The following is a 12,529-nucleotide window of genomic DNA, read 5'->3' as shown; positions in this document are numbered from 1 at the left end:
TTTTTTCCCACACTGACTCAGAAATGTAGCCCGGCTCAGCATTCCCGTAAAAAAAAGCCGTTGGGCACACACGGGAAGTTCGCAGGAAGTCCTCCCTCTGGAATGACGGGCTCAAAAAGTGTTTTCACACCAAATATTTGTTGTGCGGGCTGAGAGGGGGGCGGGGCGGAGCGGGGAGGGGCGGGGCTTCCACCAAGTTTGCCTTGCTTTTTGCTTTGTTAGCGGGAGTGGCTTTTTCCATTTTAAACCACCCTGTGGCGGGCGGGAGGTCTTAAAAAGACGCTCGCTTGCTTATTTATTGTTCGGCTTGCTCTAATTCTCAGTTGGTCGTGGACTACGGGGTTGTTATTTTAGGGAGATTGATTGCCTGATTTGTAGTTTTTCATGTCCCATTAGTTATTACGTTCATGGATTAGAGCAAGGGTGTCAGACTCGGGTGGGTTTGCGGGCCGCTTTAACGTCAACTTGATTTCACGTGGGCCGGACCATTTTAGATAGAATATTTAGATTTTTTTTTTTATAAATGGATTAAAAGAACTGGATTAAAATCCCTGAATATTCCGTTTTTTATCGATCTAAAACAATGTTTATTTGAGCTTTTTTTTTAAATATATTTTTAGATTTTACAAAATGATTTTTGACCTAAAAATACAGAAAAAAAATGGATTCAAAAATGACAATTATTGAATTAAAAGGGGGAAAATCAGGAAATCTAATATACATCTATACTCTATTTGAATTTGATCCTAAAACAGAAAGTCGGCACTCATCATTGACTCTCCCGGGCCACACAAAATGATGCGGCGGGCCAGATTTGGCCCCCCGGGCCGCCACTTTGACACCTGTGGATTACCGGTTGTTGCTTGTTGTGAGTTAGCCAGTTTGCAAGCTTGATGCTTGTGCTTTAAATATCTCTACGCTGCAGCGTTGCGGGGGGTCGTCGTTCATTTTTAGAGACGGACGTAAATCAAAGTTAATAAAAGAAATATATGAAATGCTAGTCATTTTACTACCGTATTTATTAAAGTCTCACCTGAGTATATAAATGGGACCAGAGTGCAAATCACATTTTTGGTAGGGCCATTTTTATTTATATTTGATTAGAATTAACATTCATTAAAGTAAGAATAGTAGAATAGGTTTACAGAAGTGTTTCGGGTAACCATAGCCTTAAAACTGGCCAAACTGTGAAAAAAGTGCAACTTATAGACCTGAAAATACATTGTTTCAATGTTTAAAAAAATGGATTAGATTTATTTTTATTTTTTACATTAAAAGTCAGTAAATAAGTGAATTAAATTGCTTTACAAGCATTCTATCCTGGCTGTATTCGATGACAAACCAAACCATGCCTTCTGTCATCCTTTCTATAAGATAAGCGGACTCAAAATAAACTGCGGATCTTTCATTTTTTTTTATTAATAAAGGAGGAGAAAGGTGAGGCCAACTTTGCGCACGCTTTGTCATCACGTGTGCCGAAACCTTACGGGAAAGTCGACGTGGCGTCTTTTTTTAAAGAATAGCTTGGCATGATTAATCCGTCCATTTGGACTCGGTGTGACGGATGCGCATCGCGTCATGTAGTCATTTAGTTAAAAATTAAAAAGAGAGCGAGAAAGAGATGTGAATTGCAAAACTCTGGCCTTTTGATTGTCGTATTTGGTGATGCGCAACACGCTGAGAGGCAAAAACTTGCGCAACTTCAGAAAGCCGCTTGCTTCATCGTCGTGTGTGTGTGTGTGTGTGTGTGTGTGTGTGTGCGGGTGTTTTGTCAATGTTTGATCGATTCACGCTTAAACCCTCTTTTTGCTCCTCTTTAAAAAGTTAACTATTAATTTAAATTTTACTTGTCATGTTCATTTGATATTTTTTTTAGGAATGAATGTGAATTTAATGAATACAAATCTCAGGCAATTCTATGCGGTGAAGAGAAGTTTTTAATGATTTTAGGCAAATTCTGTCTGGCCTTACAAAAAAACCCAAGATTTTGCAGTTAAGCATTTTCTAAGCCACTGGCCTCATCCAATGTTCCCTCTAAGTTCCGCGTGTGCGCAATTGCGCACTGCTCTCGTCTTCTCTGCGCACAGCAAATCATATGGAGCGCACAAAATAAAATCCCATTTTTTTCATTTTTTAGCTGTGAGGCCGACGCGCGAACCACTCATCCGCCGGGCTGCGCATTCATAGATATTAATCATTACATTTTATTATTACTAAATCATTTATGTGTAGTAGATATGCACCTGCTTATGGCAGGTGTGATACTGGTGTGTGCCCATAGCGAGAAATGATGACGTTGCTCACACCGGTCGGTACTCAGTGTGCTCAGGGAGGTTGTCTTTCTGCCCAGACAAACAAAAAATTACAGGGAACATTGGCCACGTCCCTAATAAAACTCAATCATTTGATCACTGCCAGCCCTCCCGGTCAAACTGAATTGGACGTCTATCACCGGGCAACGACTTGATACATATAAATGAAAAACAACCCAAAACATTTTGATTCAAATTGTTCACTGCTCCTTTGAATTTTTCTGAATGATGACCTCGTAAGTTTGAAGAGCCCCGAGCCAGCGAGCTAGTGAGCTAGCGTATGTTGAGCGCTCGCTCACAGCTGCCATTGTTTCCAATTTGAGATCTCGGCACAAAGCCATGGCCCACCGAGCGACTAAGTGACCGCTCGCTCGTGCATTCTAAAAATACACGCAAAAATCCAATCACGCCATCCCGATAAAGCCGCCGTTTACTTTTATACCCGCAATCGCGTGAGCGTCGTATTGTCGTAGCGACCAACGCTAAGTGCACGCGCTCCTCTCGGAGCAGCCAGTCTTTGTAACATTCATCGGGACGTGAGGTCATCGGCGCTGATAAATGCCCGGCTGGCAAATAGCGTCTGCTGAGAAGGAGCCCCGCCCCCGACGACGATGGCGGCGGCGCCGGCGGCATTACGATTGATCGCAGGCTGCCGCCGCCGTCGTCCGTTCATCAGTATCGGGTGGCGGAGCGGGCGGTGACATCATGGGGCGGTTGGGAACGGAGCTCCATTCCCACTCGCCGGCCCGCAAATAGCAGGCTGATGTCATCGGGAATGCGTCTCCATTGGCCGATAGCCCAGCGAACGCCGTGCGCCATGCTCGTAGGCTAATGCTAAAGCCGCGTTCGGCCATGCTCAAGCGTACTGACTGGCAATCTGGTCTCTATTTTAGAGAGGTTTTGAAAAATGGAGCGTCCCAAGAGCCCCAGACGAAGAAGTCTCTCTCATTCTCTGTTTGAATGATGGGAGCGTGCGTGACTCCATACGGGACGAGTCGCTTCTACATTTAAGCAGTGGCGGTCCATGCATTTTTTCGTAGCGCCTTCAACGGGTAAAATCCACTTCCAAGCAGCATTTAATGATTAAATACAAATACTGGAGCTTTTCAAACATTACAACGGGGCCGGGGGTGATTTTCCCGGGAAAAGACAGCGATGAACGTCAATGGCGAAACGGCAAAAATTGCACTAAAATGGGGTAAAATCCACTTCCTAGCATCATTTAGTGATTAAATACAAACACTGGAGCTTTTCAGATATCAGAACCAGGCCCACAATTGAAATATTATTTAGGAATGTAGCCATATTTTACTCACCAAAACACAATATCCATCCTCCTTTCTTTCTTCCTTCTTTTCTATCGCCATCGAAGCTAATGCTGAAAGTCGAGCCTGTCCTGTCGTATTTCTGGCATAGTCCGTCTTAATAATGGCTTTAAATCAACACAACAATATATTTGCTTGTGCAGCTCGCTCCAGATACAGTTTGGTAGCTCTGGCTAATCACTAGCCAATCATAGTTGGTGAAAGCGATGACGTATCCCTACGCCTGCGAGAAGGCATTGTGGTGTTGCCAACTCGAAATCTGATTGGTTAAAGCAACAGTCTTATTGAGACTTGTTTAATGCAGCAGAGCCTGCAGAGCTGATAGTGAAGGCCTTGAGGCAGATTTCTGACCCTGACCACAAATAATGGCTGAAATATGATTGGTTAAATGCTTTAATATGAAAACACACATCTGGAAGCAGTGCAACCAGGGGGGAAAGCAATGAAAGGACGCTAACAGACAATTTGGGATTATTTCATAAGTATCTATGGACAAAATAGAATATATGATTCAGATATTTCTTAGGCCAGCAGAGAAGGCCTTGAAGGCCCTGACGGCCCGCCACTGCATTTAAGTGACCTCCATGGCTTCCTGGAGGCCTCCAGTAGGCGGAGCCAAAACGGATTCGCCGACGGCCTGTGGTTTGAAAAGCCTGGTGGGAGAAAAGGGAAGAAAAAGGCTTTGCTTTGCCTAGTAAATGCGCCGCTGCTAATAGCCGGCCAGGAAATTCTCCTGGAAGGCTTCCAAAACCGCCGCCTCCTTTTTTATTTATTTGACTCATTTTCCTCCCCCTCTCCGCTAATTGTTGCGCTCCCCTCGGCGATCCCGCCACCGCCGCCGCTTCCCAGACGGAAATCCTAGAAGAACGGGTACGGTCGGTCCCGAACGCCACGTTCCTCGGGCTCTCTCTTGGACGGCTTCGGGGGGCCGGCGCCGACGTCACGAGACGTGAGGTCACCGGTTAAAATACTAGGGGGGAATGGCGGTGGCACCGCGTAAACGCACGCGCGTAGAATTCCCAGAAGGAAAGCCACACTGAATGAACGTGCCCAAAATGCCCCCCTATTTTTTTTCCCCATTCCCCCCTTTTCTTTCTGGTCCGCCGGCCGCGACACTCCAAAAACAAAGAGCATTCCTTCCAGTAAGCGCATGACATTAACTTGTGCTAACGCGTCAAATCATTGACAGAAGCCTTTTATTGTCTCCCCGTATTGGCGCTTCCTCGCTGGCTCGCTGGCTCGGCGTGGTCACGTTGCGCTCTGCCGATAAGACGTACGCCAACTAAACATAGACCTTCACCCTTTCCAGGAAAGTTATTTTTTTTATTGTCCAATAGGTCACTGTAAAAGTCTGATCCAATGACAACGGTAGAAGTTGATTGATTGAAGGGACCTCAAAGCGGAACGATTGCATCATGTTAATCAATGAGGCATTTACCGTAGTTTCACGACTATATGGCGCATCTCATTTAAAGGCGCAGTGTCGGTAATGAGTACTATTTCTGTATTTGACACACACAAAGGACGCACCGTTTTTAAAGACGCAGCCAGGCATGGCAAAACATACACCAGCTTAAACATACGGACACACGCTAAAAACACATTTTTAAAAAGGCAACGGAAGCAAAACTGAGTTGGGTTGTACTTTATTTAGCCATTTTACAATGTACTCGCGTCATTATCACCCACAAATCCATCAAAGTCCTCATTTTCTGTCTCCGAATTGAACGATTGTCCAAATGAGTCATCGAAAACGCTGAGTTTTAGACGTTCGTCCAGGCGACCACAATCCATTCGCAAATAGTAGCTAGCTAGTAGCTAGAGCAGGGGTTTGGAACCTTTTTGACGAAGAGAGCCATAAATAATTCATATTTTCAACTATTATTCTTTGAGAGCCATACTCATACATGAAAATGTGTGCATTTATCAATCATTTCACCACTTTGAAAGTACTAAAAAAAGTCTGAATTCTTTTAAGAACATGTTTGCACTGTTGCTAATCAATGAGTATCAATGAGAATATGCATGCAGAAGAGTATCATGAAGAAAAATTATGATTAAAAAGGCGCTAGAGATGGTGTCGGCACCACAGTGTGACGCTCCCATTTAGCTGGTCTCTCACCAGCAGTTCCCATTGTTTATCACACAGGTTAGCGGCGAGCCATATACACCCATCAAAAGAGCCACATATGGCTCCCGAGCCATAGGTTCCCTATCCCTGCACTAGCATGAAATTGTGTTTCCTTTTCAGAAGAATTGGAAGTTGAAAGAAAAGTGTGCGGGAAGGAAGGACAACCTGGAAATCCTCTTTCTGAGAAACGCCGCCCTCGGGGATCCTCCGTCCCCAATTCTCATTTAACGTCATTTGGCGGAACAAGTATCGCTGGCGTTGACCACAAAAAAACGGGGGAACCTTTTTCCCAAAGTATGACTCGGGAGTTAAGTTGACGTACGCTTTAAAATAAGCCAGAATTGGGGCACGCGTTCAGGCCTCACGGGAAGTGAAGGCATATATACAAAGCTAGTTTGTCTGCTTCTTTACGTCACTCCCGGCAGATTCTTAAATGAGCTACAACTGGAAAAGCCAGGCTTTAAAAAAAGAAAAAGAAAAGGATGACGACATGGGGCGGCTCTGTTTTGACGCGCAACAGGACATTTTGTGCCTTGGCCTTTTTCTTACGTAATGCTCCAAATGCAAATTGAAAGGAACGTTGACACTTCTACATTTTTCTTCTTTGTAGGGGTTTCAGTAGTACATAGCGTTCGCAAACCAGTGCCAAGTCTCTTTTGTTGTTGTCTTTTTTTGTTTACTGTAACTGGAAACAGAATTAGTAGTCATTATTATATAATTGCTGGTTCCTTGGGTTAGCCCGAGGCTAGGCTATGCTAAGTTTATTGCGTCTTTTTCAACTGTTACTCGAGAAAGGAGTTTGTCTGGAAAATAATTTCAAGACAACTTAAGTACTTTGTGCTTTTTGCTTTTGCTTTGTTGTTCTGTGGCCTTTGACTGTACTGTCTAACTTCTAACTATGCCTTTTCTTGCTACTGTCACAATGAAATTTCCCAAATACGGGATGCATAAAGTTATCCAATCCAATTCTAAATAGTTTTGAATTGGTCAGTCCTTTATCACAAAAAAATCCACCATTAGAAAAAGGTATATTAGAAATACTGTATTTTCCAGGCTATAAACCACACTTTTTTTTTTCATAGTTTGGCTGACTTGATGTCTTCTATTTTTTTTTCACTGCGAGCGCCAACATCTTTTAGGCTGTCGTTATTCCCAAAAAACTGTTATGTTACATGAAGTGGTGGCTGTTTTGTCTGTCCTTCTGTCTTTTCCTGTTATTTGTTGTTGGCTTCTAAGCCATTAAAAAAACGACATTACCTGAATTACCGATACGATAGGAGTGTTGCCGATGCCAAGTACGCGATGTTCTACTTGGCGCTACTGGCTTCCCGGTCGCCCTTTGTTCTGCTGCACCCAAAGAACACCATTTGAGAGCCGTTTTTGTAACGGCCAATTTGGCTTTTCCTCACGAGACTCGCCGAAGCGGAAAGGACAAAAGGAAACACTTGTTCATTGTCGTTGGCTTTTCTCTCATTCGTAAAACTAGCACATAGCGTTCGCGCTTTTGTTCGTCGGGCCGACGACGCCGACGCGACGTGAGCAATTGCAATGTTCTATTATTGGGTCATCGCTTCTTCTTCTTCCTCCGATGAGCTCCAATTGGCCATGTCGGCACAGCAAAATAAAGAAGGACCGACTTAATGCGGGGGTGTGCAGAGCGGCTTTTTGGTCCACGGACACGGAGTTTAGCCAACGGGGGGTCGTGCTGAAACTTGTAACATAGCACAAAGGTTTCCTCTTATGGGTTGGGACGAAAACCTGCAGCCACTGTGGATAGTTTGCCCACCCTTGCCTGACTTCATGACTCCCAATGCCAGGGGCATCGCTGCCCATTTTTGAATGGCCTGCAAAATATTGGTGATTAGTATGGCCCGCCCAACATTGTTTTGCGCTCACCGAAACGGTGGCTCTCCGTGAACGCCAAGGGTCGAGACCGGCCGGATGTTTTGAAAAGTGGAGCCGCCCCCTCCTGGAAACTTGTGAAAAGAAAAGGAAGGAAGGAAGGAAGGAAGGAAGGAAGGAATGACCCTGAGGCATATGTCGTATTTGGCAAGCCATTCCAATAAGGAAGCAATACCGCCATCTGTTGGACTAACTAGAGAGCTAACCTTTGTTTCACATGAAAATCGGAGCAACGTTTTCGACGACATCATCATCATTCAAATCTTTCATCTCTGGTATCTCGTGGTTGCCATGGCAGCGCGCTCTGTGATTTTACTTGCTCTCATCTCATCTATGTTTTTTATCTTAAAAAAAAGACCATGTATAGTAAGCCTTTTTACTTGACCCTATATAGTAAGGCTTTTTAAAATGAAAAAATGACCCTATATAGTAAGGCTTTTTTAAATAAAAAAAAGACCATATATATAGCAATGCTTTTTTTATCTAAAAAAAAAAGTATAGTATGGCTTTTTTATTTAAAAAAACATGTATAGTGAGGCTTTTTATTACTTGACACGGATTGCATTTGTGGAGATTTTGTAAAAAAACGACATAGTATAGTAAGGATTTTTTTTTTAAATAAAAAACGACATAATATAGTAAGGCCTTTGTTTCCTAAAAAACGACATAGTATAGTAAGGCTTTTTTCGTAAAAAACAACATCATATAGGAAGGCTTTTTTTAAATAAAAAACGACATAGTATAGTAAGGATTTTTTTAAAAAAATAAAAAACGACATAGTATAGCAAAGCTTTTTTTCCTAAAAAACGACATAGTATAGTAAGGCTTTTTTCGTAAAAAAACAACATCGTATAGTAAGGCTTTTTAAAAATAAAAAACGACATAGTATAGTAAGGATTTTTTTAAAATAAAAAACGACATAGTATAGCAAGGCTTTTTTCCCTAAAAAAACGACATAGTATAGTAAGGCTTTTTTTTGTAAAAAAATGACATAGTATAGCAAGGCTTTTTTGGTAAAAAAAAATGACATAGTATAGCAAGGCTTTTAAAAAAATAAAAAACGACATAGTATAGTAAGGCTTTTTTTCTTTAAAAAACGACATAGGATAGTAAGGCTTTTTTTCTTTTAAAAACGACATAGTATAGTAAGGCTTTTTTCCTTAAAAACGACATAGTATAGTAAGGTTTTTTTTTGTGTGTAAAAAACAACATAGTATAGTGTTGAGAAATAATTGTCTTTGTGTCATGAAAGATGCATTGGACAACGTGGAAGGGGAGCAGGAGTAGAAGAACGGACGGGTGCAGCCGACCCACCGACCGACAAGTCGAGGCCTGCTTGCCTCACCCCGTGACAGCCGTGGGTTTGAGCTGTGTCCCCGTTATCCGGCAGACCCCAGCTTGGCGGACGTGGATGTGGACGAGGGTGACTGGTAGAACAATGTCGCCATGCGGTTCTTGGACAGCCGGCGGTTGTGGTGGGAATGCCAAGCGCACCCCCCATCTCTTCATCCTTTGGATGTATATCGCCAGCAACCAGTTGAAAATGATTGGGACTGCCGATTGCATTTTGTCGCCGGCGCGACGCAAACGTATTTCGGACCAATAAAAGTGTTTGGGTGGCTTGCTTGAAATACTATCAAGTAGGCAGTGTCTTTTGATTTTGTAGGCTAATTATTTGAACAAATTTTGGTGTAATGACCTAAATGTAAAATTTAAAAATGTTTAAAGTCTTTTTTAGTATTTTTTTCTGGAATGTCTCAAATGACATAAAAATATTAGTTTGAAAAAAAAATACAATCAAGCCACAATAAGCCAGTGCGGCACTTCCAACAAATTGCATCCGTTTGTTTACAATCTCTGATTGTCGTCAGTGTTGGTGCAATGATGTACTGTACTGTATGAATTATGTATTTGCGTGTTTTCTAAAATGCCATATTTTGTCGTTTTTTTTTTAACACTGCTGGGATCATTTTTAAATCGGTGCAGAATTGTTTAGTGGTCAGGGTTTATTTTCCATATTTTATTCAGCATTGTTTTAAAATTAAATTTAACTTTGGTTCTATTTATCCACCTTGTTTTATTTCTAGTGGGATTTTTTTGAAGACATCAGGAAAAAATATACTTGGTATACTTGGTTTATTACACCGTTAAAGGCGTGTGACCGCTTATTTGGTATGCTTCGTTTTTTTTAAATATCAACGATAACCAAATTAATCAGTGCGAGATATGAAAACCAAGCTGCAGTTCTTCCTCCCCACCGCTAGATGTTGTCATACTAGTAGACAAGCAGTCTTCGATGCTTCCGTGAACTTTGACACTTCCGTGTAACCTTCAATGCTGTTCCTGCATGTGAAGAGTCCTCCGTCCTCCGAAAGCCGCATTACGACGCCGAAATGGTAAGAAAAGTCATTATTTAAATGAACATGCCATTCTTGTTAGCGTTTTCTTGTTTATGTGAGCTTCATTCCATGACATTATCTTAATTTAGCGTGAGAGCCACGAATAAAATCCGTCGACTAGCTTCCTTGCTACAAAGCTAATTTACTGCTAAACACCGTGGCCAAACGTTTTATACATGTATTTTATATGGCAAACACTTGACAAATATTTATTCTATTCTACATTTAATCTATGGATTTGGTATTTTGTTCGCTATCCCTGCTAAAAAGAAAAAAACGAGCATGTGCTGGTTTTACTAACAGCCAATGACAACAAATCCAGCAAGGCTGTGCTGGATTAGCACACCTGATATTCATTTGTCCTAACAACTTGTGACGTATTCCACTTCTTTCTAAATAAAAAATAGCAGTACTAACACTACTTACTACCTTGCTAAAATATCCAGGACTAGTACAAAGTCCACCCTAGCCGGATTTAATCCACTCTTTGAATTTTCACATGTCAATATTATTCAGTGCAGTTTTACAACACTCAGAACATTCACTATTTGTCTCATTCCTATGGTTAACATCAATTTTTGTTATTCCGCAGGCTAAATATTTAGCACAAGTGATTGTGATGGGAGTTCAAGTGGTTGGCCGTGCCTTTGCGCGCGCTTTGCAGCAAGAATTCGCAGGTAAGAAAGCCGCCGTACGCTAAATTTGACCCCTTAACTTAATTGACAATGGATTGACCTGTAAGATTCATTTGTAACATCCCCACCGTAAGTTTCATATTATAATCAAACCATTAAAGCTATTTTTTTTCATTGAATTGACGGCTTTTTATTTTTTTGCAGCGAGTCAGGCAGCGGCGCGGGCGCGAAACAGCGCCGGTCAGCATTCTGCTGCTGCGTCCAACATATCTGGTTTGACTTTACAAGAAGCTCAGCAGATACTTAATGTCTCCAAGATGGAATCAGAGGAAATCCAGAAGGTACTGTTTCCCGCGTTTGATATGTCCCACATTCGCGGCAATTGGGAAGTCAAGCAAACTTTGCATCAAAACAAAAACAAATCCAATTAAAAGAGCCCAACTGACCACATTAGACTATTTTATGATGTTCATTTTTTAGAACAACGTAATTGTTTGCAACCTTGTTTTGTGCTGTACAAGTGATTAGAAGAAAAAAAACCAAAATGTTAGATAGCTTTTTCTAATTGCCCCAAAATCTCTCTTAAATGACACTATCTTCCCCTCACAACTTTGTATGAATTCCTTTCCAGAACTACGAACATCTTTTCAAAGTCAACGACAAATCCGTGGGCGGTTCATTTTACTTACAATCAAAAGTGAGTATACTTGAACTTTTGTTGAGACGTATTTCGCGCCGATTCTATGGTTCCTCTGCCCTTAAGTAGCTTCTCAAATGCCACCGGCACAGCTTGTATTTGTTGGGAAAATTGAATCCCGTTAACTGGCGTAAAAAAAACCAAGCAAACAAAAAAATATTGTTCCGTTTAGAGGCCCTGCAATAGCTATTTTGTCTGTGTACGCAGGTGGTGCGGGCTAAAGAGCGTCTAGACGAGGAACTAAATATCGAAGCACAGGAACAACTGCGGCAAGAACAAAAGCAGAAATCGCAGCAAAACACGGAAACATGAAGTACCAAATCGCATTCTATCCTTCCTTCCTTCCTCCCTCCCACCGCGTCACCTGTAAATTATACCCCAATAAATGTCAACTCTCACCCTACTTCTTTCTTTGACGTCTTCAATGCGAGCGGCGTAAACGTTAGGAGAAAAAAAAACTTTATTTAAAAAAAATTCATTCATTTCTGCTGTCCCGATGACATTTTTTTTTGCGATTATGTCCAAGTCATCTGATTTTGAAAATCTGCCGATGCCCAGGAAAGTACTACAATAATCCTTCAATTATCGCGAATGTACTACTTAGTGATTTTTTTCCGCCATTATTTTTTTAAAAATATTTTTTCTTAATATTCTTTCAGTTTGTTGATTTTTTTTTTTTAAAGAGGGGTACAGTCTTTCCTTGATCATTGCTAATTCACTTCATGCTTTTTTTTTTTTGCTATTAATCATTTTTAAAAAAATTAAAGTTCATAAAAATGTGAAAATCCACGCTAAAACTCATAAGCCACTTTTGATACTAGGACTCAGCACTGAAGAAAAAAAAAGTTATAATAGGGGTGACCCCCAACATTGTCATTTAAAAGGGTGATTTTTTTAAAAAGCAGGCGGGGCAAAATCACAGCAGCACCAAAATAAGGTTGCAAACAAATTGTTATAACAATGTAGTTTACTAAATAAACTTGGTTGCGCAATTCCATAAATGGAGCTATTTTAGCATTTTTTTTTATTTTGTTGCAATATGAATATTATAAAATGTGTTGTGTATATATCTCTACATTTGTTGCTTGTTAGCTTAACTCATTAAGTGATTCTATTTAATTGGCAGCT

At 41.3% G+C, this 12,529-nt stretch overlaps 1 protein-coding gene and 1 long non-coding RNA gene across 2 annotated transcripts in view; both read left to right on the top strand.

The window, feature by feature from the left end:
- The window catches only part of LOC144088960 (uncharacterized), a 32,649-nt gene extending 22,913 nt beyond the window's left edge, over positions 1-9,736 (top strand). Inside the window, exon 3 of the long non-coding RNA XR_013304985.1 lies at positions 8,923-9,736. This is a non-coding gene — a long non-coding RNA (uncharacterized LOC144088960). The remainder of the gene's footprint in view (positions 1-8,922) is intronic.
- Positions 9,737-9,942: 206 nt separating this feature from the next.
- Positions 9,943-11,804, top strand: pam16 (presequence translocase associated motor 16). The gene is made up of 5 exons (XM_077618841.1): positions 9,943-10,066; positions 10,662-10,746; positions 10,909-11,045; positions 11,336-11,401; positions 11,609-11,804. The coding sequence occupies exons 1-5, from the start codon at positions 10,064-10,066 to the stop codon at positions 11,711-11,713; spliced, it is 396 nt and encodes a 131-aa protein (XP_077474967.1). The 5' UTR covers positions 9,943-10,063; the 3' UTR covers positions 11,714-11,804.
- Positions 11,805-12,529: the final 725 nt, after the last annotated feature.

The sequence above is a fragment of the Stigmatopora argus genome, chromosome 14 (assembly GCF_051989625.1).
Source record: "Stigmatopora argus isolate UIUO_Sarg chromosome 14, RoL_Sarg_1.0, whole genome shotgun sequence".
NCBI lineage: Eukaryota > Metazoa > Chordata > Actinopteri > Syngnathiformes > Syngnathidae > Stigmatopora > Stigmatopora argus.
This window is presented reverse-complemented; position numbering and strand designations above follow the sequence as displayed.